The sequence below is a fragment of the Erythrolamprus reginae genome, chromosome 3, assembly GCF_031021105.1.
Source record: "Erythrolamprus reginae isolate rEryReg1 chromosome 3, rEryReg1.hap1, whole genome shotgun sequence".
Lineage (NCBI taxonomy): Eukaryota > Metazoa > Chordata > Lepidosauria > Squamata > Dipsadidae > Erythrolamprus > Erythrolamprus reginae.
The window spans coordinates 103,815,434-103,842,117 of NC_091952.1; the positions used below are offsets into that span (position 1 = coordinate 103,815,434).

At 43.2% G+C, this 26,684-nt stretch overlaps 1 protein-coding gene across 2 annotated transcripts in view; it reads left to right on the top strand.

Moving 5' to 3' along the window:
• PLA2G4A (phospholipase A2 group IVA) overlaps nucleotides 1–26,684 on the top strand; it is a 106,879-nt gene that overhangs the window by 28,352 nt on the left and 51,843 nt on the right. Inside the window, exons 1-2 of one of the 2 annotated variants that reach the window (XM_070749009.1) lie at nucleotides 17,911–17,978; nucleotides 18,106–18,187. In XM_070749009.1, the coding sequence (XP_070605110.1) occupies nucleotides 17,964–17,978; nucleotides 18,106–18,187 (97 nt within the window). In that variant the 5' untranslated portion in view covers nucleotides 17,911–17,963. Of the gene's footprint in view, nucleotides 1–17,910; nucleotides 17,979–18,105; nucleotides 18,188–26,684 lie in introns of those variants that run through there. The other variant, XM_070749008.1, reaches the window with a different exon arrangement.

The window sequence follows — 26,684 nt, forward strand, 5'->3', positions numbered from 1 at the left end:
AAGCATTCCAGCGTCCTGGAAAAAGTTCTTTCCATTTACCCTGAAGAGATGCTTCAACTCCTAACAATATACAGTATATATTTCCTCCGTACTGGTCTTCTGGAAAGCAGTTAAGATCTGGCTTTTCCGGCAGTCCTGGAATTAGATTGACTACAAACATGTATGGTTTTTTGTTTTATTCTTATTGTTTGATATTATTGTTTTTACTGCGTTGTTGATTTTATTGTTGTATTTTTATTGCTTTTTGTATTGCTGTTGTATTTATGACTGTGGTTAGCCACTCTGAGTCCGTTTTGGAGTGAGCGGCATATAAATATAACAAATAAATAAACAATACATATATACATACATACATACATATGCGAAAATCACTCACACCGCGATAATGAAATCTCCAGAACCACAAAGCCTACAAACTTGAAATTTGGCAAGTACAGTGGTACCTCGTGATCCAAACCCCTCGCCATATGAACAATCTTAGATATGAACCCGAGGTTCGGAAATTTTTTGCCTCTTCTTCTGAACTTTTTCTGTCTTACGAATCCGCCGCCCGAACGCCGAACCTGGAAGTTCAACAAAAGTTCGGGTTCGGGTGGCCGCCGAGAAGCCCTGCCGCCCGTCTGTTGCTTTTTGAAACAGCCGGGGGGGGGGGGGGGGGGGCTTCTCGGCGTCCTCCCAAACCCGAACGCCAAACCCGAACTTTTGCCGAACTTCCGGGTTCGGCGTTCAGAAGGCCGCCGAAAAGCCCCGCCACCTGGCTGTCGCCTTTTGAAACAGCCGGGGGGCTTCTTGGTGTTCTCCTGAACGCCGAACCTGGAAGTTCGGCAAAAGTTCCGGGTCGGCGTTCGGGTTCAGGAGGACGCTGAGAAGCCCTGCCGCCCGGCTGTTAGCTTTTCAAAAGAGCCGTGGAGCTGTTGGGCCGGTCGGGAGGCTTGAAAGGAGGTGGGAAATCCCAATAGGGAATTCCATGGGCGGAGCTTTGACATCATGAAGACATCCTTCCTGGAGTCTCTTTTGAAAAGCTAACAGCCAGGAGGCGGGGCTTCTCAGCGTCCTCCTGAACCCGAATGCCGACCCCGAACTTTTGCCGAACTTCCTTGTGGCGGGACTTTTCGGCGGCCTTCCGAACGCCGAACCCGGAAGTTCGGCAAAAGTTTGGGTTTGGCTTTGGGTTCGGGAGGATGCCGAAAAGCCCCCTGGCTGTTTCAAAAAGCGACAGCCAGGCGGCGGGGCTTCTCGGTGGCCACCCGAACCCGAACTTTTGCCAAACTTCCGAGTTCGGCATTGGGAGAACGTTGAGAAGCGCCCGGCTGTTTGAAAAGGTGACAGCCAGGCGGCAGCTGTTTTTTGCGGGTTTTTTCCTTGCACGCATTAATTCATTTTACATTGTTTCCTATGGGAAACAATGTTTCGTCTTACGAACTTTTCGCCTTACGAACCTCCTCCGGGAACCAATTAAGTTCGTAAGACGAGGTATTACTGTATGTTCCTCTTGGCTTCTAGGTGCTTGCTAACAAAGAATTTTTCAAAATGACCACTAGATCATTAGTATATCTTATATTATTTTTAATACTCTCTGATGCTAATTAGTTAGACGTTCTACTCCCCATTCCAACCTGAAAATAACTCTTGAGAGAAGGGGATAGAATAGGAGAGGTTTCTGTGGGGCAAGCCTGAGGGAGAGAAGGGGCTAGAAAGTCTGAGGGAGAAAAAGGGAAAGGATAGGGGAAGATTCTGTGGGGCAAGGCTGAAGGAGAGAAGGGGATAGGATAGGGGAGGCTTCTGTGGGGCAAGATTTTCAAATTGTAAGTGTTGATTTATGAAAGCATGATCACATAGTTTTGTAGCAAAATTAGCAGCTATTTTGAAAGCTAGCAAATTATTGTATTCATTTCAGAAGGAACTAAAGTAGATTAAGTTATCGGGGTTCATTTGAAATGAGTAACTGTGACCTGGTTCAGATATCACATTTTCTGAGTCTGAAAGCTGTGCTTAGGAGACTATACCGTCTCCGGGTTAATGTTATCCAGAGCTTCTTTTGCCTAGTTCACTCAACTTTAGTAAAATAAAGAAAATTCTTCTAATTAGTGAATTAAATCCTCAAGATTCATAATTGTATATCTTTAAATATGCATATGTAGGACCATGTTGTAGAAGAAAATCATTTTTTGCATTGCAGTTGTGAACCCATTCCAAAATTTTAGAATATTTAGAATATTTAGCAGACCAGCAATGTAACAAAACCTGTAAATTCAATGTGAGGTGTCCACCAACTCATTTCTTGCTGTGTGTATGCCTGGAGCTATCCATGCAGTAATAGAGAATGTGTCAGTTCCCATTATATAAGAAAGAAGTTTAAAAACATGCTCACAGAGACATAGACACAGTCATACACACCGTAGATAGTCCACCAGTATTTTTCAGAGTATAAGACACACCCTTTTCCTCCCTAAAAGAGGCTGAAAATTCAGGTGCATCTTATACTCTGAGTGCAGCTTTTTTTTGAAGCTTCCCCCCTCAGCCCTAACTAGGTGCTAATGATCTTCCCAGCTCTTATCTTATTCTTTCATTGTTGCTGGCTGTGAAGAATGTTTTCCAAGCTCTAAGTCTTTGCAGAGTTTTTTTCATTACTCTAACTTGCTCCAAATAGGTTTTTTTCCAGCCCTAACTAGGTACTAACAGTTCCCAACTCTTACCGCTTGCAAGCTCATTATTACTCTCTGCTAAGAATATTTTCCAAGCCGTGTCTTTGCAGTTATTTTCACTGCTCTAACTTACTCCGAATGTTTCTTTCCAGCCCTAACCAGGCATTAATGTTCTCAGCTCTTACCCGCTTGCAAACTCTTTTGTTGTTATTCTTTGTGAATAATTTTTCCAAAACCCTGTCTTTGTAGGCTTTTTTATTGTTCTACTTGCTCTAAATGTTTCTTTCCAGCCCTAACCAGGTGCTAACAATGTTCCAAGTTCTTAGCAGTTTGCAAGATCTTTCATTGTTACTCTCTGCTAAGAATATTTCTCAAGCCCTAAGTCTTTGTAGGTTTTTTTTCATTGCTCTAACTTGCTCCAAATGTTTCTTTCCAGCCCTAACCAGGTACTAACAATGTTTCCAGCTCTTACTGGCTTGCAAGCTCTTTCATTGTTACTCTCTCCAAATAAGGTTTTTTTAAAGCCCTAACCAGGGGATAAAATAATGTGCTGAAAATGACCACACTAAGGATGCTAGCCAGATTTCCCCCTGGTAAGCAGATCCCCCCCCCTATTTTCCTTCCCCAAAACTAAGGTGCGTCTTATACAGTGATCTCTCGGTTAGCGCGGGGGTTACGTTCCAAGACCTCCCGCGCTAACCGATTTCCGCGTTATACTGGATGCGGAAGTAAAACCACCATCTGCGCATGTGCGCCATTTTTTTCATGGCCGCACATGCGCAGATGGTGGAGTTTGCATGTGGGCGGCGGGGAAGACCAAGGGAAGATTCCTTCAGCCGCCCAACAGCTGATCTGCTCCGCAGCGCGGAAGCAGCGAGGAGCCGAAGATGGGGTAAAGGCAAAGGGGAAACCCCATCTTCGGCTCCTCGCTGCTGCCGCGCTGCGGAGCGGATCAGGTGTTGGGCGGCTGAAGGAACCTTCCCTTGGTCTTCCCGCCAGATCACTTGCCGCTTGCCGCTTGCCAGTCCACGCCCCCCTGGATGAGCGGCCCCGCATGGCCCCAGCGCCGGACTCCGAACGCCGAAACCGGAAGGGGCGAGGTGGGGGAGAACGGGAGGCTCAGCATTCCGTCAGTCGCAGCGCTGGCTGTCAACTTTTCTTTTTAGCACTGGGGAGGCAAGTCAGCTCCTGCCCAGTTTTAAAAAGAAAAGTTGACAGCCAGCGCTGCGGCTGACGGAATGCTGAGTCTCCCGTTCTCCCCCACCTCGCCCCTTCCGGTTTCGGCGGTTTCGCAGCGCTGGCTGTCAACTTTTCTTTTTAGCACTGGGGAGGCAAGTCAGCTCCTGCCCAGTTTTTTTAAAAAAAGTTGACAGCCAGCGATTGTTCCGCTGCCGCCAGCATGGCCTGGCTGGCAGCGGAAGATGTAACGGAGCCCACGGGGGATTCGCCTTCCTCCCACCCGCAGCCGAGACTGATCGTGGGCTCCTTCGCAACCTCGGAGAGCTTCCAGGGCATGAAAGCTCACGAAAACCAGGAAGCTCTCCGAGGTTGCGAAGGAGCCCAGGATCACTCGGCTGCGGGTGGCAGGAAAGCGAATGTCACGGGGCTGGGCTCGGCTCCATCCTCGGCTCCCCTCCTACCAGCCCCGCCGCGGAACGCTCCATTCTGTTCCCTGCCGGCCCGATTGAGCGGCCGGCGGTCTCCATTCAGGGAACAGAATGGAGCCTTCCGCGGCGGGGCTGGTAGGAGGGGAGCCGAGGATGGAACCGAGCCCAGCCCCGTGGCATTCGCCTTCCTCCCGCCTGCAGCCGAGTGATCGTGGGCTCCTTCGCAACCTCAGAGAGCTTCCTGGGTTTCGTGAGCTTTCATGCCCAGGAAGCTCTCCGAGGTTGCGAAGGAGCCCAGGATCACTCGGCTGCGGGTGGCAGGAAAGCGAATGTCACGGGGCTGGGCTCGGCTCCCCCAGCCCCGCCGCGGAAGGCTCCATTCTGTTCCCTGAATGGAGACCGCCGGCCGCTCAATCGGGCCGGCAGGGAACAGAATGGAGCGTTCCGCGGCGGGGCTGGGGGAGCCGAGCCCAGCCCCGTGACATTCGCTTTCCTGCCACCCGCAGCCGAGTGATCCTGGGCTCCTTCGCAACCTCGGAGAGCTTCCTGGGCATGAAAGCTCACGAAAACCAGGAAGCTCTCTGAGGTTGCGAAGGAGCCCACGATCACTCGGCTGCAGGCGGGAGGAAGGCGAATGCCACGGGGCTGGGCTCGGTTCCATCCTCGGCTCCCCTCCTACCAGCCCCGCCGCGGAAGGCTCCATTCTGTTCCCTGCCGGCCCGATTGAGCGGCCGGCGGTCTCCATTCAGGGAACAGACGTCCACCCCCTCCTCGGAGTCCCTGGCACCCAGCGTCCCCATGCCGCCTCCACCTCCCGGTAATGCGCCCGACCTCTGCCTCTCTCTTTCTCTCTCATATACCACGCCGGCAACAGGGAGAGAAAGAGAGAGAGAACTAGCGTGGACTTATTTTTTATTTTTTAATATTTTATTTTTTTAATTAATATTTTTTGAAAAACCGCGTTGCAGCGTTTCGCGCTAATCGAGAACGCGCAAATCGAGGGATCACTGTACTCCGAAAAATATGGTAACTGTCTTGCATCTTCATGCTATTGGTTTGGGCTCAAAGAGACAGAGAAGTATTGATTAAAATAATCATGATGTACAATATGTCCTAACAGTGGTTTTATTCTTAACTTGAAAGAAAGACTTCAGATTTTTCTCATTATATCTGTAGATTAGCACCTCCCATTGAGGTTACAGATGCAAACTAAAATTTTAAGTGATTATCCTGTTGCATTTTTTCCCTGATATTATAATTCCTGCTAAATAACTCTTTATTACTTTAAAGTTGCTGAAATACAACAAAAGGCATTGTAGTTCTTATAAAATGAGGAACACCAAAGCATTAAGCATATGAAAACGTCAATATATATCTACAAGAAATGCCATTGTGTACGTGCAAGAAAGAAGTAATTGGGAAAATCCCTTCCAGAATTAGATTTTGGTTTCTATACTGGGTTCCCTTTCTTGCTGGACAATGTTAATATTTCATTCTGGTCAATTTTGTCTTGCTTCTTTATCCATTTATGTTTTGCTCAGTGTTTTCACAATTATTTGTCTCTCTTGAAAGTTAATACTCTACTTGTTCCTTCTTGTTTCATTTTATTTATTTTATTTCTTAATATATAATTTCATTTGGGGTGTAATTTAGAATACATATAGATCTTGCTTAGTGACCACAATAGTTGCTAATTGGAAAATCATGTAACCATGACTGACTTATGACCAGTTTACTTCCAGTCTGTTTGTTAGGTGAATCATTGTGGTTGATAACATGCAATTTTACTTCTGAGTTCCTCCTTAACTCTGCTTGTTGGAAGCTGGTTGTCAAGCCCAGAAATAGTGACTATAGGACAGTGGGATATTTTGACAGTTTATTGTTTATTATTTATTTATTAATTGGATTTCTGGGCCACCCTTCTCTGTAGATTCAGGGTGGCTTACAAAGCATGGATAAATACAATAGAAACATGTAAGAAATCCAGCAGTAAAAACTAATCTAAAATCTAATGTAGTATAAAACCCCAACATATTTAAAACAATCACCTACATACATTCAATTACAACCATACACATGGCTGAAGCAGAATGTCAATACTCCAAAGCCTGCTGGCAGAGGTGGGTCTTCAAAACCTTGCGAAAGGCCAGGAAGATGGGGGGCAGTACAAATCTCTGGGAAGATTTAATTCTAAAGGGCCGGAGCTGCAACAGAGAAGCTCTACCCCTAGGTCCCTCCAGATGGTCCCACCAACAGTGTGGGACCTCACTGGTTCCTGGGATTTATGAATCAGGAGATGGTCGTGTAAGTAACCTTATCCTAAGCCATGTAGGGCTTTATAGGTCAGAACCAACACTTTAAATTGCATTCGGAGACCAATTGGTAGCCAATGCAGCTCGTGGAGTGGTGTTGAGATCTAGGTATACTTTGAAAGGCTCATAACAGTTCACGCAGCTGCATTTTATACTAACTGTAATCTCCAAACGTTCTTTAAAGGTAGCCCCATGTAGATGGCATTGCAGTAATCGAATCTTAAGGTAATGAGGGCGTGCATGATTGTGAGAAGAGACTCCCTGTACAAATAGGGCCGCAACTGGTGCACCAGGGGAACCTGTGCAAACACCGGGTGTTGGAGTTGGGGGTGGAGAGTGACGAAAGTGCATAGGCCAGCGAAGGTTATTTTGATTATCGGCCGCCTCCAGTCCCCTCGTGCCCCTGGCTTCTCGCCGCTGCCCCCACCCGCTCTATCCGCCCCCTCCGGCTTTCTTGGGGTACGGCTCCTCCCACAGCGGTGGCTGCAGCAGCCCTGGCGTCTGTGGCTTCTCATCCTCCTCATCTGGCCGCTAGCTGCTCTGAGTGCTTTGGGAACGCCCGTCCCGCCCCTCTCGTATTCCCTTCACCAAGAGCGCTTTCAGTGAGGGGGCTGTCAGCGAGGGGGCTGGAGGAGAGGCGAGGCAGGCATTCTTCTCACAGCGGAGGCCGGCGAAGGTTATTTGCAATGTCGGGTGCACTTGCGCGCACGCTTCCCATCCCCCTGTCAGCCCACCCAGAACATTCAAAATAAGAAAAACCTTAGCCAGACTCCACAGAGAAGAAAAGAGAGAAAGAGAGAACAAGAGAGAGAGAGAGAGCAACAGACAGAGCGAGATAGAGAGAAAGTGAGAAAGAGAGAGAGAAAAAAAGGGGAGAGAGATAGAGATAGTGAGAGAGAACAAGAGGGAGAAATCGTGAGAGAGAAAGCAAGAGAGAGAGAAAGAAAACAAGAGAGAGAAAGACAAAACAAGAGAGAGAGAAAGAAAGAGAGCAACAGACAGCGAGATAAAAAGGAGAGAGGGATAAAGTGAGAAAAAGAGAGAGACAGCAAGAGGGGGGAGAGAAAAAGAGAAGAGAGGAAGGAAGAGAGAGAGAGTGGAAGGAAGAAAGAGAGAGAGAGAGGAAGGAAGAAAAAGAGAGAGAGGAGAGAGGAAGGAAGAGAGTGAGAGAGAGAAAAAGCAAGAGAGGGAGAGAAGATTGGAAGGAAGAGAGAGAGAGAAATGATAGAAAAAAGGGGAGAAAAAAGAAATGAGAAAATGATTGAGGCAGAGAATGACAGGAAAGAGAGAGAAACAGAGAGAGAAGTGACTCTTGATTTAAAGCATATGGTAGAAAGCACTTAAATAATAACAGAGGGGGAAAACCCCCCAGCCCTCACCTGTTTTTGGAAATGGTTCAAGAGTTCACACACACACAGGCAGGGGGGAGATTTATTTATTTATTTATTTATTTATTTATTTATACATACATACATACATACATACATACATACATACATACATACATACTTCTATGCCGCTCAGTCCCACACTGAAAAAAAATTAGAGGGAACATTGCTTCCAACCCCTCCACTTGGCGCAGAAGGATACCATGGTCGATGGTATTGAAAGCTGCTGAGAGATCAAGAAGCACCAGGATAGATGAATAACCCCTATCCTGGGCTTGCCAGAGGTCATCCATCAGTTTGACTAAAGCAGTTTCAGTGCTGTAACCGGGCCTGAAACTGGACTGTTGAGGGCCCAGATAATCAACTTCATCCAAGGACCATTGGAGCTGGAGCACCACCACTTTCTCAATAATCTTCTCTAAAAAGGGAAGGTTGGAGAGAGGACGATGGTTGTTTAGAATAGCCGGATCCAGTGATGGCTTCTTGAAGAGGGGACGCACCATTGCCTCTTTTTAATGGAGACATTAAAGTATTGATGACCCCCTGGATCCAGCCTTGTGTCATCTCCCTACTGGATGAAACCAGCCAAGAGGGACATGGGTCTATTAAGCCGGTGGAGGAACTCACAACACCAATGGCCTTGTCCACTTCATCAGTTATAAATACCAGTTGCAAACCACCGAAGTGGGAATTATGTGACTATGGAATATTGTAACAATTGTAAATGCAAGGATTTTTTAATAGATACTGTTGTAACCTTGAATGTCATTAAACAAAGCAGTTGGTCAGTGAGGACTAGTAAACACAGAACACAGATCAGATAGAAATACATGCACTAAAAACCAATGGTCTTGTTTGCTGTCCTTTGATAATATTATAATATAATATTATAATATTATGCTCATAATATTATTTAGGAGGAATTATTTTTACCAAATCAAAGTGATTAGGAGTTGTAAATTAGGAGTTAATCACCATAGGTTATCTTGTATTGGTAGTTTTATTATCATCAGTTCATATCAGTGGGGCTTTCTGATTAATCTCTGAAAAACCAAGGTTTTTTTTGTTTAAAAAGTACATATTTAATAATTTCACCTTGAAGTCATTAGTTTCTTTAGTACTTCTCCGTACTGAAGGAGTGGGTCCAGCAGTCACATGGGTTGCTCCTGTCCAATCCGTTGGAACTGAGCCTAGTATTAAAAAAGACTGCTGGATCCGCCCCTTCCCCAGAATTCGCTCAGTTCGCATCCTCGGATGTGTGTGAATGCTCGTTCCTCTCGATAAAACACCTTCCCTTCGATCTCCCTTCAATAGCAAGTAAGATTTTTCCATTACTCAGCTTGCCGGCAGTTTTTTTCTCAGCCCTACTGGGCTTTGAGTTGGGGGAGAAGTTAACGGCTCAGCCATTCGCGGTTTTTCCCTCCGTGCTGTAGCCGCGGCCGGTTTGTTAATTCCGGCCTTGGAGGTCCTGCCGAGAGCAAGCTTTATTCTTTCAACTAATTAAGGGCTATTTACCTCCCGCGGTGTGGGACTTGATTTGTCTCCCGGGCTTAGTCGCTCCTATTGCAAATAACGGAGCAGTTATTTTGGCGCCAAGGCTCTGACGCCCAGTAAGTTGCACTTTCGGTTCTGCCCTAAGGGGTCGGCCATTAGTGCCTACAGCCCGCCGCCTGACCCTGGAGTCGTCGCTTTGAGTTCCCTCGGGCCTATTCTCCACGGAAGTGGCCTCCAACCAGTGTGCCTTGGTTTTTCTTAAAGTTAAGTTAGTGAGGCCTGCCACGCTGCACTTAAGGACAAGAACTCTTGGTATCGCCCAGGATTGCCTCTTAAGGCGCAGCAGCTCCTGAGCCTAGGAGCAGGGTCACCTATCCTCTTGGGAATTCCACAAAATAATTCTTCTCCCCCCTAATTTTTGGCTCAAGCTTTGTCTTCTGTAATTGCTCAGACTATGGCTTCCCTTCCCAAGAGAGGCACTACCAAAGGTTCCAAAGAGGTTAGGCCTACTGGTAATCCTTCTGAGCTTCCCCAGGCCTCTTCCTCCTCTTCCTCAGGCTCTCAGTCTTTAGCCAAGCCCACTAGGGCTGAGAAGAGAAGGGACCTAGCCCTACAAAAAATACATGATAAATCAGCCAAACGTTTTAAGGTGCAGGCCCAAGTGCATATCAACCCTACCCCCCCGGAGGCCTCTAACCTGCCTCCCTCTGGGGTACCTGTGCTATCCCTGGATGAGCCAAACCTAAATCCACCCCAACCTAACCTATGGGGTTTAGGTCCAGAGGAGCCAGATATTACCGAGGATTTCCCCCAGCCAGAACCTGTTCAGGGCCTCAGGGATCCTCAGGCTTTTCCGGCTGATATTTCTTCCTTGCCACCGGAGTTTCAGTCTATCTTGACTATTCTGACTAACACTATTGATGCTAGACTCTCATCTTTAAATGTACCTCCTCTGTCTCATCCTCCCCCTCGCTCCTCCCGTCCCGTGAGTTCTTCTCCTTCCTACAGAGCCCCAGTCATGGAGGTCTCTGACTCCTCTCAGGAAGAGGATGAGGACGTGGATGCAGAAGAGGATGATGACCCCTTTCAGCGTCTGTCGGAGGATGAGGAATCTCAGATTAAGATTCCAGCCCCAGCTGCTATTTTCCCTTCGCAGCTTTTCAAATCTCTCCTGCTAAAAGCTAGAGTATCTACGGGGCTAGCCGGGCAAGAGAAGCAAGCTACTCCTTCCACAGAACCCCCAGAGGAAAATCTTCCTTACTTCATGGAGGAACAGGAAGACAATGAGGTAATTCCTATGCCCAAGTTGTTTAAGGATGCCTTGCTTAAACAGTGGGACCACCCAACCATAGGCTTCACTCCCACTCCCAAGGACAAGAAGCTCTACAAGCTCTCCCCCTCCTATGAGGAACTCCTAACATGTCCCAGGCCAGATGAACCAGTGAAGACGCTCCACTCAACGGCTGCCATGCCGGGCGAGGCAGAGGAGGTCCTCCGGCCAGAGGACAAACGACTTGAACAATGCTCAAAAGAAGTCTCCTTGCAGACTCATGGGCCATTAAGAGTGCTGCAGCGGCATCCTTCTTTTCCAGAGCTATGCTCTTATGGCTTCGTCAGCTCCAACTACACCTGCCTCCAGATGACTTACGGGGCCAACAGGATTTCAACAAAATCTTCGCAGCTGCCCAATATATAGCAGATGCTACTCTCCAATCTTCCAGATTTGCAGCCAGGTCAGTAGCAGCCTCCACAACGGCCAGAAGGCTTCTATGGCTCCGCCCTTGGCAGGCGGGGGTAAGACAGAAATGGCAGTTAGCTATGGGTCCACTGAAACGTAACCTCCTCTTCGGAGATCTTCTGGACCCTCTCCTTACGGAAAACGCAGACAAGAAAAAGGTCTTGGGACCTACCACCAAGAAGGCCCCGAAACCGCAGTCCTTTCGGCGCACCGGGCGTCAGCAGGATCAAAGCTTCGCATTTCACAAGAGCCCAGGTCAGTATTCCCCTCGCTTTCGATCCCAAGCTAGAACCACCAGGGGCAGAGGGTCCCGCTATCAGAGAGGATCCTCTACTACCAGAACTTCCAAAAGAACCAGATGGTAAGTTTTCTCACCTGCCTATAGGCGGTCGCCTAGCCTGGTTCTCTTCCGCCTGGCACCGCTCTTGTAAGGACCCCTGGGTCATTGACACAGTGGAAAGGGGCCTAAGGTTAGAGTTTATTTCTTCTCCCCCTAACCGTTTTATTTCTTGTCCCTCTCCCAGTTCCTCTCCATCTCGTATTCGAATGGAGGAGGCTATTTCTCATTTGTTGACTATTAGAGCTATTCAACCGGTCCCCTCTCTCCAGAGAGGTTTAGGCTTCTATTCCATCCTTTTCATGGTCCCTAAGACTTCTGGAGGTTGGAGAGCCATCTTGGACCTAAAGAAATTAAACCGCTTCATTAAATATAGAAAATTCAAAATGCACTCCCTATCTTCCATTTTATCAGGTCTTCATCGAGGAGACTTTATGGTGTCTCTAGATCTCACTGAGGCCTACCTCCATATCCCCATTGCCAAGGTCCATAGGAGATTTCTGCGCTTTGCCTTTCAAGGCAGGCATTTTCAGTATAGGGCTATGCCTTTTGGGCTCTCCTCAGCTCCCAGGGTTTTCACTAAACTCTTGGGATCCTTGGCGGCTCATATCCGGGCCTCTCCCATTCATATTTTATGTTATTTAGATGACATTTTAATTCATGGTAATTCCAGAGCTGGTGTAGCTGCAGACCTCTCCTCTACCATGTCGGTTCTACAGAACCATGGTTTTTCCATAAACCTTAACAAGAGTCATCTTGATTCATCCACTTCCATCCTGCATCTGGGGACTATCATTAATTCCGAAATATCCCAGGTTTTTCTCTCCAATGAGAGAAAACGCAGCATTTTGGATCTCATTGCTCGCATCCTGCCCCAGCAATCGGCCTCCATTGTCACCCTATCCTCCCTTTTGGGTAAGATGGTGTCATGTATTGGTATTGTTCCCTGGGCCCGCCTTCACGCCAGGGAACTTCAATGGCTACTATTACCATTTCAGAGATCAGGCCACAGCAACTCGAATCGACGCATCACCATCCCACCGTCGGTTCACAGATCCCTCAAGTGGTGGACTTCTCCAGCCCTAGACAAGGGATCCCCCTTCCGGTGTCCCGACCAGTTTGTAGTCACCACAGATGCCAGCCTCTCGGGCTGGGGAGCCCACGCCCAAGGTCTTTTAGCTCAGGGCACATGGTCACCGGAGGAGGCTTCCAAGCCCATCAATTGGCTAGAATTAAGAGCCGTGTCTCTAGCTCTAAAGCAATTCCAACCTCACATATCCAACCAACATGTGCTGATTCTCACCGACAATATAGCCACCAAAAGCCATATTTGCAGACAGGGAGGCACAAGATCCAAGGCCCTCATGAGGGAGGCCCTGAAGTTGGGTCTTTGGGCAGAGAAAAATCTCCAATCGCTTCTAGCCGATCACATCTCGGGGAGCCTCAACGTCCAAGCGGACTGGCTCTCACGAGCCACCATAGATCCAGGCGAGTGGAATCTCCATCAGTCACTGTTCCACCAAATCTGCCTCAGGTTCGGCCATCCAGTGTTGGATCTATTCGCGACCAGAGACAATACCCAGCTTCCCCGCTTCATCTCCAGGTTCCCGTCTCCGGGAGCGGAGGCAGTCAATGCCCTCAGGAGTCCTTGGCCTCCAGGCCTACTGTATGCCTTCCCTCCAATTCCAATTCTGCCAGACGTGATCAACAAAATCCTCCTGGAGAAAGCACGTGTAATCCTGATTGCCCCTCACTGGCCTCGCAGGCCCTGGTTCGCGGACCTTCAACAACTGTCCGTCCAGGACCCCTGGCGACTCCCCGCTTCGGAGGATATGTTGCGGCAGGGGGCCTCCTTCCATCCGGATCCAGAGTGGTTCCACCTCACCGCCTGGCTGTTATCCGGAGGGACTTAGACCTGCGAGGGTATGACCCAGACACAGTGGAAATCATTCTGAAATCCAGAAGGGGGTCTACCAATCGGATCTACGACCATACTTGGTCCAAATTTCATCAGTGGTGCTCGCAGGAGGGCTTATCCCCCCTGTGTCTTCCCATACACAGGATAATCGCCTTCCTTATGAAAGGTTTCCACCAAGGTCTCTCTACCAGCACCATCCGCCGCCATCTGGCCGCTATCTCTTCCGTCTTGGCGGGGCCTCGCAGGCAGCCCCTACGCTCCCTTCCAGAAATCCAAGAATTTCTAAGAGGAGTGGCCAATCTCAGGCCTTCTAAAATCCACAGATATCCAACCTGGGACTTGCCACGGGTTCTCCACTCTCTTACTCAAGCACCTTACGAACCCCTGAACTCTGCGTCCCTCAGGTACCTATCCTTCAAGGTAGCATTCCTGGTGGCGATTACTTCCGCCCGACGCATATCTGAGTTGGCAGCCCTTTCTATCAGACAGGACCTCTGTCAGTTTCACCAGGATAAGGTGGTTCTGCGGCTGGACCCCACCTTTCTACCCAAGGTCAGTTCCATGTTCCACAGATCTCAGGATATCGTTTTACCTTCTTTCTGCCTCCAACGAGAGCATCCCCTGGCGATTAGATGGCACACTCTAGATCTCACTAGAGCGCTAAGGATTTATATCCAACGCACAAGATCCATCCGGAGATCTGAAGCACTCTTCATAGCCTACCATCCCAGATCCTTGGCATCCAGAGTGTCTTCCACAGTAATAGGTCGTTGGATCAGAGGGGCCATCTCAAAGGCCTACGAGACAGCTTCCCTCTCCATTCCAAGGAATATTACAGCGCATTCCACCAGAAGTGCTGCCACATCTGCCGCTTGGGCGACTCAGGCTCCGTTGGAAGAAGTCTGCAAAGCAGCCACTTGGGCCTCGCCAAATTCCTTTATAAAACACTACAAGATTGATTCGTACGCATCAGCAGACGCTGCCTTCGGAAGAAGAGTACTCCAATCCGTTATCTCTCACGATAGCAATGTACTCCCACCCTAGGGACCTATCTCTTGGGTATGTCCCATGTGACTGCTGGACCCACTCCTTCAGTACGGAGAATAGGCGTTGATTGCTTACCTGAACGCCTCTTCTCGTACGGTGAGTGGGTACAGCAGTCACTTCCCTCCCTTTGTGTGGTCTTCTTTACCTTCTATTCTAATTTCTTATAACACACGAGAGTTGAACATTAAAGAGCTTCACTACTGAGCCTAGTCTACGGATTCGCGAATTCTGGGGAAGGGGCGGATCCAGCAGTCTTTTTTAATACTAGGCTCAGTTCCAACGGATTGGACAGGAGCAACCCATGTGACTGCTGTACCCACTCACCGTACGAGAAGAGGCGTTCAGGTAAGCAATCAACGCCTATTTAATTTATGGCAGCAAGTGAAACACCTACTAGGTAAACTGGATGAATCATTTTGAATGTGATACTATTTGTTTTCAGTATCTAGGAATTAGCAAAGTGTTTTGGCTGCTTGACTTCATACATTAGGGAAACAACTCAACAGTTACTGTAAAAATCATGTTCTCAAATGCACACATTTTCTGCATAAAGTTCCTGTAATTGTAGTCAATAAAACATGCTCACCAAACAAGAAGGCCACCAAATCCTTTATCATAACATTCTTCTAAAAATATCCTTCACTTTCTCGGAATTTTTTTTTAGTTTGTAATTTGGGTTTGACTCTTATGGCAGTCATATCCCCTGAGACAATAATTCTCAAAAAGCAATGTTGATGCAATAAGGTTTTTCCTCTTTTTCCCCCTTTTTATTTGAGGTTTGAATTAGTGGGGGGAAAGGAATGGTAGTGGAATACTGCAAGTTGTGATGAATAAAGTAATAGTCATATTGTTTAAGAATGCTTTGAAATAAGCTTTGACTGCCATCTCCTGGAGAAAAGGGTTCATGTTGGAAATATAACAACATGGGTTTTCCTTGCTTTTATGTAAATTTGCTATTATATAATTGGTCAATTTCATTCAAGAATTAGCTTTATGTAAAAATAATTGACATTCTATGATTTGTTTTAAAATCACGATAGGACTTTTCCCCACCAAATCTGTTTGAACATTTCGTGCCAAAAACTTTTTTAAAATTTATTTATTTTATTTATTAGATTTGTATGCCGCCCCTCTCCGAAGACTCGGGGCGGCTCACAACAATAATAAAAACAATATTCTAGCGCAAACAAATCTAATATTTAAAAAAGCACATAAAAAACCCTATCATATTTAAAAAGCAAACAACACATACATATCCAAACATAAATATAAAAAAGCCTGGCGGAAAGGTGTCTCAACTCCCCCATGCCTGGTGGTGTAGATGGGTCTTGAGTAATTTACGAAAGACAAGGAGGGTGTCTTCATACAAGCTGTGAGCTGGTTATACCTCCCTCCCTCCCTCCCTATTTATCAAATATCTTAACCACCTATCTCCTTCATAGAGGTGGTATATGGAAAAAAAAGGGCTTTTTTTCTTAAAAAATAAAACCAGAAGCAACTGGACATAATTTGGAACAGGTTATAATTCTCCAACAAGGGCCAAATATTTTTCTTTCTTCTGCATATTAATATTATGTCTCATTATTCAAATATATAAAGCTCATTGGTATCCATCATTCATTAATAGGTGGAATCAGGCTGCTGAGCAGATAACTGCAATATAGTTTGGAAGATAGTTGCTTTCCCCCCCCCCTGAGCAATCCAATAATATTTGCCTTTGCATTTCTCTGAGTCTACCAGCAATCCTTTAAGCGATTGCATTGTTAGGATCTGCTCTGATTGTTATCATCAACCCAGATAGCAAGATCGTACTTGATTTTCTTCTATTGCTTGGATTTGATGCTGTCACTCAACAAAATCCTACAACCAACAGAGAGATAATTTCTGTTTCTTTGCTCCTGTCCATGTTAATCTTGCCCATGGCTGTTCTCAGGAAGAAAATTGCCAAATTCTGTTTGATTCCATCAATAATATTCTGGTCTGCGGAGGGCAGAAGGATCAGGGTTGTTATATATCCCAGCCCGTTATATATTTCATCCCTAGTCATTCAGCCTTACTAGCTGTTGCAACAGTTGACATTTTTGCATGAAAGTCTATCAGTTTGTTTCCAACCACAGTTCAAAATGCTGGTGCAAGCCTCTTATCTCTACAGAATCGAAGTAGCAAAATGAATGTGGTTTTTCATAGCAATGCAAGTCAGAAACATTTATCCCCTCACCACCAGACAAAGATTGTAAAGGTGCAGCTAGTAGTGATTGTAAAGAAATAAATCTTTCTGACCTCATCCAAGGAATGTTTTTTCCAGAATAGGATGCTTGATAATCTTTTCAGTATCATAAAAAATATAAAAGGCTTCTATAATGATTGAATTACAAATTTTCAAATAATAATAATAATAATAATAATAATAATAATAATAATAATAATAATTTATTAGACTTGTATGCCGCCCCTCTCTGAAAACTCGGAGCGGCTCACAACAAATATTTTAGATTTTTGTGTTTATTTTTTGTGGACGTAAAAACTATTTTGAATATATCAAAGCAATAATAGCAGCATTAATATGACTATGTAATGCAACTTTAATAAATAGCAAACTATTATTGAAATTAGTTCATTTAATAGGTTGCCTATCAAGTCATTTTTCAGTTTGCAAACATTGACAGATTTCTGTCTGTCTCTTGAAGCAGAATACGCTTCCTATATTTTGGTTTCCCTAGATAGAGTGTGCTTGTCATGAAGGCAATAATAGGAGTTATGCTTTGATTCATATGGGGGATATAAGATGGAGAAGTTGCTTTCTCCTTCAGTTGCTTCCTTGCTTTGCATGGAAATGACAAGTTTCATTTTGGATTCACACAAGATAAAGGCAAAAGCAAGGTTTTTCTTTGCATCGTCTCTGAAAGCCAACTTCTTAATATAAACATTGCTTGCAAAGACTTTTGAAATTTAGCAGAGAGTAAACGGTGAATATATTAGAATATGTCCAAGCTTGGACTGATTGATGGATAAAGGGGTTTTTTTGGCATAGGACACATTATTGAAAAAGTTACCCAAACCTGCAAAATTAAAAAATCACTGCTATAAATCCATATAGTCCTGAATACAGATTTTTTTTTGTATATTTGTGAGTTGTATTCTATGATATTTAGGCATCATAAAAATGTATTTAATCAAATCAAAAATTTTATTTTTCTCATGGGAGGAATGTACCTGCAAATGTACCTAAAAGATTGCAAATATTCTTGTAGAATCAATGTCTACTTCTATACAATGCTCTTCCTGACTGATGACATATTTGAACAGTACCTGTGCTTGAAGGGGAGGAGAGTTCATATGATGAAACTCAAACTCAAATACAAAGAGGAAGGAAACAACCACAAATGAATAGGAGTGGTGGCAGTCAGCTCTGCTCAATGTATCCTATTGATCTGAATTTTCAGTAAAGCTGAGGAGAAAATAACTTTATAATACACAATGTTGTGTGTTCCGGTGTGTACTTAATTTTCTTTGGGGAGGAAAGGGGAACTATAAATTAGCTGAAAATTCACTTAAAGAGCTTTCTATTGGGTATACAGTAATTATTTTATTTCCTAATCAATTGTTGTTTGGCATTTAGGTGGAACATCAGTATTCACACAAATTTACTGTGACCGTTAAGCAAGCTAAAAACGTCACCAAGGGAGCTTTTGGAGATATGTGTAAGTATCACTTTAGTGTTATTTATATTATATTGTTTTCTTTTCAGTTCTTACTACTTGAGTTTAGAGAGGTATGTTCTTCAGGTATTACAGGTATTACTGATTTTCAAAATGTTTGCTGCTTCAGAGATTTGCAATGTAACATGCATGTGTTATGTTAAATAAATAAATCCAATGCAGATCTGATACCAAATTGAGTCATTTTAAATCTTTATTGATAGAGATTCTTAGCACTACAAACTTACAATGCCTTTGCAGAACTGATAACATTTTTTTTCTTGCAGGCTTTCCAGATAAGGAAAAGTCTAGGTAGAGGTTGAAGGAAATATGGAGAGGGTAATTTTGTCACTGGCAACTCTGACCTTTAATGACCCTGGAATGTTTTATCTAGAATCTCCCCTGTGGGTTTTCAGAGGAGATTATTCTACAATTTAGAACTTTTTAAAAAAAACTGGTTTTGTCTCTTAGAAACTGGTATATTCAAGTGTGCATGAATCATAAAATACAGTGATATGATTCTGATTATAACTTTTTTGAAGCAGAGGGAGAGCAAAGTCACTTTTGGTGGATGACTCTATTTTTCCTTTGTAAAAAAAGAGCTGGTAAATGCTGTACAAAGATTATCATCATCACCACCATCTTTCCTTTTAAAATGGTCATGTGACCATGCAATGTGTTGCATGTTCAATTGATTATTAAGGAGACAGATGGTGCTAGAAGCCCACTCCTGACTGCAGGTAAATTCTTTTCATATAGTTTCAATGGAAAAAAAGGATGGGTCCTATTTGGTTCATAACCAACGAGTTCTATTTACTTGTACCTGAACAACTATAGATGGTCTTCTTAGTGTGATCATCTGACCACACATTATTGTGCTGTGACACAATCATTTAAAAATATAGTAAAATATCAGCGATACTATCTTGTTTTCCCCAAAATAAGACATCCCCTGATAATTGTTCTGCTCAGCCTACTCAGATTGGAACAAAAGGAGAATCCAAACGCTGATATTTCAAATCAAACACGTTTATAAGTAAAGCAGGATTTATACAAGCAAATTCAGATGTTTCAGTCCATCTTGGCAGCTTTCTTGGTTAAAATTGGCTAAGAGAGAAAGGTCCGGGCTGTAGCTGAGAATCAAAGCTAATTAATGTTCTTCAGTGAGACAATGTTTCTTCGGTCACACATGCACACTCACAGTTCTCCAGGTTTTCCTCACACAGCTACGTCTCTGCTCAATGAGGTTAGAAGAATAAGAGCAGATTGCCAGCGAAACATTTCTGGAACCCCGAATCTTGGACTTCCATCATTTACAAACGTTGGAACTCCATGCCCCTTTACCCCAAAAAACTCCCTTACATCCTGTCTGGGTATAGTCAACTGTTTCCTAGAGATATAACTGTCTAGACTTTCTTTCATAGACTCACCTTCTGAATCTTTTCCTATAAAGATATTCCTGTCTGCTTCGTGACCTTCTTACCCGGGCATCTAATAGAGATTCCTGATCTCCCATGTCTCCCTCCTCCTCTGATTCAGACATTACCATCATTGGGGTTTCTACAGTCTCTGGAGGTTCTTCAGGTTTCTCAGGTTCCAATTCTTCCTCACTCTTTGACTCAGTTGTCAAGAACATTGGCCTAGGATACCAAGACAGACCCGGTTCATCCTCCCCAGAATCTGACCTGGTCGTGGACCACTCACAACAATAATAAGCCCAATCAGACTTTTGAGTACATGGCAATAAGGCCAAGTGCTTATTTCAGATTTCAAAAAATATAAGTATTGTGGTTGGCTCTGGGCCAGCTCCTGCAATGGGGGATTTGGTCTAGGGGAATCCTCAGGTTCACAGAGACTTGTATTATTGCCAACAGCTTCTGATAGTGAAGATTCATTGCCAAGGTCAGATGGTGGAGAATCAGAATCAGATGGAGAGATGGGTACAGCCAGCCCATTAGTTAATGACCCCATTAGTGAGAGGTCAGACTCGGAGGAGGATCGGTGGATAGATGCCCGCATGCGCAGGCTCATGGCTAGAAGGGACCAACTGTGCAGGTATCGTCAGAGATAAGGGAGAACACCTGTTGCTGAGACAATTAGGTTAATGGGTTTGAGGATAAATTACAGGCTTTAGGGAGTGCACATGTGGGCGTTTATTCATTTGGAGAAGGATCATTGCCAAGGTTTGAACTATTCCAGGACTTCTGTTGACTATTTGGACAATTCACAGTTAACTCTTGTGGACTCAAAGAAGGGGGAGCTGTGCGGAATCACAGCTGCCTTAATTGCTCTCTTTTGTTCCTGCTTTTGACCTCATTCCAGGATTGTTATCTGGGTGAGAGAAATTTGACTCTGCTTAAACGTGTGTGCTTTTAACACTGTTTCGGGTAAACTACTTTTATTTCTCCTGAGCCAGCATGTGTGTGTTTGACTTTGCATTCCTCTCTCACTGGGGGCTGTTAACGAGAAGCCCAGCATAACAATAAGACAAGGTCTTATTTTCAGAGAAACACGGTACATTTTTTATTCATGAATAGCTGGACCAAAATTCAGAATTTCCCAATTTGCTATGTGTCAAACTAGATTCCAAAGAATTCATGATATGAATGAATGTTTCCGTTACCAGTTTTTTTAAAATAAATAAATAAAAATAAAAATGTTTAGAACAAACTGTGCACTAATTTGTATGAAATTTACAGTAAACCTCCCATTAAGAAAGGATTAGCTTCTTCTATTTGTTTCCAATTCTATTACATTACGAAAAATTTTTAGCCATTTCTTTATGTCAGATTACAGTCAGTGAGAGATTTGGAATTCTAAGCTGAAAATCTCATACTGGACCTGGTTACATCCAGTTTGTGACAGGCGGCAATAAAAATCATTTCCAGTAAACCCCCAATTACAAGAATATAAATAAATTTGCAAAAATGCTACCAAAATCCCTAAAAAATATTTATAAATGCCAGTGTCAAATAATGCAACCTCAGAAGGACAAAATCAAAACACAACTCACCAAATAAGAATCATAACAGAGAAAGTTAGAATATAAGAACTGTCTTCATATAACTGAAGATGGAAAAAATCCAAATGCCATTGAAGATGATCTGAGTTCCACATTCAGCATCTAGAAGTCACACCACATGTCCTTTATTGTTGCCAATGAAACTACAACATCTTCATGTAAGCACAGGCATTCAAGTACCACATGAGGGAGTTCATATTGCTTTTCAGTGTTTCTCATATCTCTGGCTTCCTTTTGAGGAGCTGCATTAAAATAAGAAATAATATAATAGCAGTGCAATCTGTGTTGCAATTGTTTATAGGAAAATATTCAGTTGAATCATAGTTAAAAACATTTCCCTGTGAACATTGATAAAATCTTGGACTGATCCTGCTTTATCATTTGATTTACATTTCTGATTTTAGAACAAGTTATCTAAACAGCTGCTTTTCCTTTTCCTTTTCCTTCAGTTTTATATAATGGTTAAGATCCTAGCATAGAAACCAGAAGATTGTGAATTGTAGCCCTGCCTTAGGCATGAAATCTAGTTGCGTAAATTTGGGTCACTTTCTCTCAGCTCTGCCCAACTCATAGGGTTGTTGTTGTGGGTAAAATAGGTAACTCACCACCTTTAGTTACCTAGTAAGTAAGTTAAAAATCTAATAAATGAAAAATAATTTCCTCTGTTTTTTTTTTCCTTCTAAATTTTGTCTGCAAAAAAATGCATTTAACTAACGCACATCTCATCAACTGGAATTTTTCCTCTTATTACCTCACTTTCATTAAGCCCATAGTAGAGTACTTCTATAATTTGTTAATAACAGAACTAGCCTTTCCTCAGTTCTTTTATTAACAAATTGCCTCCATTGCAGCTAGTAATTAAATTAGAAGATTGTTTAGAAGCTTAATTAGAAGATTTTATTAATCCTTTTTTATTTTCAAAAATACACGTTTAGTTCTGACCTAACAATTTGAATGTTAGAAAAAGTGTTGTTTATAATGAGTCTGGAAACTAGATTCTGAAATAGTCTGTTAAAACATGTATTTTCCAGTCAACAAGCCATCAATCTTCATACCGCTTGCTGAAGCTGATTACATCACATTTTCTTAAGGGCTAAGGTTGCAACATTAACTAGAGATTAGAATTTGATTGCAGTTATTGCTTTACCTCTGTTTTGTTGCAGTCTTCTACTCCAGTATAATTTTTTATCATAGCCCCTTTTCATTTTTATGTGTATAATAAAATTTTAAAAATTATCTGATTTAAAAGAAGAATGGCTTTATGATAGTGTAACTCAAACAGCCAAATAAAGATAAGATCCAATTTTACTATGTGTTCATCTTAAAAAACATGAATATGCTCCACTGTTCAAGCTTTGAGCAAAAAGGCTTTGGCATTCATAAGGAGGTATCCTCACATAGAAAAACAAAACACCCCAGAATGTCTGCTTTATAAAACCAGCACAATAAAACAATTTAAAATGTTCTCTGCATTATCCTCACCTGCTGCTACTTCAAAGTCCATACAGCACAATCTTTTCCTAGTTAAGCATTACCTGTGCTATATACTCAGGAAATCTATCAACACTCGTGGGAAAAAATAATTGGAGTCCTTTACACTGCAGTTGCTCCCACTTTCTTCTTCCTGCAAGCAGAGCTGATAGCAAAATATGAATGTTCTTTGAGATATAGTGACTCTTACTCAGCGGTGAAATGTACTTAACTTCCCTACCATTCGGAAGCATGTATTTTTTCACCCTCTGTGCACGCGCAGAAGGCTTTGCACATGCGCAGAGAGAGAGAGAAAAAAGGGCAATGTGCAGGTGGATGGAGCCTTGCACTGCCGCCACTACTAGTTCTCTGAATCATCAGTGGCTGCCACAACCAGTATGCCCAAACCAGGCTGAACCGATAGCATTTCACTACTCTTATTCCATAGTTTTCATGGAGTGAATCTTTTGATCAAGATAATAATAATAATAATAATAATAATAATAATAATAATAATAATAATAATAATAATTTATTAGACTTGTATGCCGCCCCTCTCCGAGGACTCGGAGCGGCTCACAACAAATAATACAAATACAAATCTAATATTAAAAACAGTTATATAAAAAACCCCATTATAAAAAGCAGTCATACAATCCAGACAAACCATACATAAAATAAAACAGCTAGGGGTACATCAGTTTCCCCAAGCCTGGCGACATAGGTGGGTTTTCAAGAGCTTGTGAAAGGCAAGGAGGGTGGGGGCAGTCCTAATCTCCAGGGGGAGTTGATTCCAGAGGGCTGGGGCCGCCACAGAGAAGGCTCTTCCCCTGGGTCCCACCAGACAACATTAACACTGACTGTAATCGACTGGAGGGGTAGGAGGAGAACCACTGAAGAACAGTGCCTCCCACTCCCAACCCCTCCAGCTGGCGCAGAAGGATACCATGGTCGATGGTATCGAAAGCCGCTGAGAGGTCATGAAGCACCAGGACAGAGGACAAGTCCCGGGCCCGGGCCTGCCAGAGATCAGATGTAGAACTTGGATATTGTAGGACTTGGAATGAAAATATTCTACTGTTGATATACAATTTTCTGTACCTGGTATTTATTTATTTATTTATTCATTCATTCATTCATTCATTCATTCATTCATTCATTTATTTGATGCCATTCATATCTTGTGGGTAGTATAAAGGCTTAACTATAAAACAAGCAAGTTTGTTATTCAGACATAAGATGAATTTATCCATACACCGGCTAACATTAATGAGGCTATCAGAGTGGCTTCATATACAGTCCTGTATTGGAGTTTCCCACCTGATTATCTCCTCAGAGTTCTCATTTGAGAGCAGATGCATATATTTGCCTGCAGAAGGATTAAGTCATTGTTTCAGGATGTCAGATAAATACTTCAATTAGCATAAGACTATAATTAGCACGCTTGCTCTTGGGCATTAATTTAGTCAAACTTTGACTGCTAATATATGCATGAATGTCTATACTAATGTGGGAGCACAGCAGTTAAGAAAATGGCTGGAAAGCTGACAGCTCGGGTTCAAGACCCAAGTGCCACAGGACGGGATGAGCTCCTAGCCTCACTCCAGCTCCTACTAATCTAGCAGTTCAGAAGCATGCAAATGTGAATACATATATCGGTACCACTTTGGTAGGAAGGTGACAGTGCTCCGTGATGTCATGCTGACCACATGACCATGGAACTGTCTTCAGTGCTGGCTCAATGCCCTTGAAATGGAAGTCATCCCCTATTAGTAGAGTGAAATGCACAGGTACTCATTTACTTTTTCTTGGTATATAATATTATGCTAAATATGGGGGATGGGTTTTTGGACCTGTCTATTGATTCTCTTACTCATTTTAGTGTGTTGTTTTCTCCTTACTAAATATTTATTTTTATTTTTTTTATTTATTTATTTGTCAAACAAGTATACAGTAGTATTATAGTACATATTAACATAACATAACATAACATAAGTAGAACATAGTAATAGAAATGATAATAAGACAGTAGGACGGAGACATTAGGCACATAAGTGCACTTATTCACACCCCTTACAGACCTCTTAGAAAAGGGGAGAGGTCAATTGTAGATAATGTAAGGTTGAAGATTTTGGGTTTGGGGGAAGCAATAAAAGAGTCAGGTAATGAGTTCCAGGCGGTGACCACTCTATTGCTGAAATCGTATTTTCTGCAGTCAAGTTTGGAGCGATTTACATTCAGTTTGTATCTATTATGTGCTCCTGTGTTGTTGTTAAAGGTGAAGTAGTCACTGACAGGGAGTACATTATGATGTATGATTTTATGAACAACAGTTAAATCAGTTCGGAGATGATGTAGTTGTAAATTTTCTAGTTTTAGTATTTGAAGTCTGGAGGAGTAGGGTAATATGTTACGTGAGGAGGAGTGAAGGACTCTTCTTGTGAAGTATTTCTGGACTCCTTCGATTGTATTAATACCTGATATGCAGTGTGGATTCCACACAGGTGAGCTATATTCTAGAATAGGTCTGATGAATGTTTTGTATGCTCTGGTTAATAAATCAGTGTTTCTAGAGAAGAATCTACGTAAGATTAGGTTTACAATTCTTAATGCTTTTTTGGCAATGCTGTTACAGTGGGCTCTAGTCAGGGACTCTGTAACATAGGAGGAAGCGGAGTATGGTGACTGAGATTAGTTCACATATGATAGTTTCTGGAAGGTAAAGATCTTGTTTAACTTGGATTTCCTTTAGGTTGAGTGATTATTTATAGAAGATTGCAACTCCACCTCCTCTTCGGGTTTTGCGGTCAGATTGGAAAACGTGATAGTCATTAATTGTAATAATGGAGTTGGGGAGAGATAGGTTTAACCATGTTTCACATATAAATATGATGTCGTATTTGGCGGGTTTTAGTAAGGTAAGGAGCTTGGGTATTTTGTTATCAATGCTTCTTGAGTTTACGCTTAATGTTAGAAGTGGTTGATGATGAGGAAGTAAGGGGTGTGCATCCCTAGTCTTGGTTGATTGGGAGTTGGTCTTGGTCGGAGGTGTGTAGGTAGTTAGGATGGATTTGAGCTATAGTTGCTTGAGGCTTGAGGTTTATGGTGGATTGTGCTTGGTTGATGGAGAGATGTATGCTAGGATGGTTTGGGATGATGGAGTTTAGAGGGTTGGATGGTGGGATGTGGGTCTTGGTCCTAATGCAACCTACATCGGTAGTCGATGCATAGGTTGGTTTGTCCTTGATCTTGATGCTTTTTAAGTTCAGCACGAAGTTCACAGGATTGTATTCGTTGTAATATGGATAGATCTGGTCTTTCACGAAGTTTTTTGGGGTTAGAGTCATTTCGGTTGATGGAGTTTATAGTGTTGATGAATTTACGTTTGCTAATTTCATTTTTGCAAACAACTCTGCAAAATTGAGGTAATGCTGAACTCGGGACCGTCTCTGGACACTGCAATGATATCGTCCGCAGGTAATATTGGTGCAATGATGTTCCAAATTTTATTGATATCAGGTTCATTAGTGGTTTCTAGTCCAAATAGGATGGCATTATTACCTTTGTGTTCTCTTTCAAGGGTGTCTTAGATTAGTAGAGATATGTTATTTGGGTGGTTGGTGTGTTGATGAGGAGGTGGTTTATGTGGTTGATCATGTGGTGGTGGTGGATGATGGGTTGAAGGCTTTTTGGTATATTGAAGTATGATTTAAGTCTGTTGAATTTTTTTTTGCCTGTGTTGTGATTTTATTGTCCAAGGATGTGAAGCATGCTTGTATTCTTGCTTCAATTCAGGCTTCCATAGATTCAATGTAATCTTTTTGTGCAGATAAGGTTGATTCAAGAGTGAGAAATTAATTGGATATGGTGATCAGTTCGTTAAGTTTGGGTAGACATGTAGGGCAAAAATGAAGGAAGGTGGAAGCTTTTTGAAGGAAATTGGTTATGCTTTTGTTTATTTCCAGGCAGGTGTTATGGGCGTAGTTTAGGCATATCTGGCATTTGTTG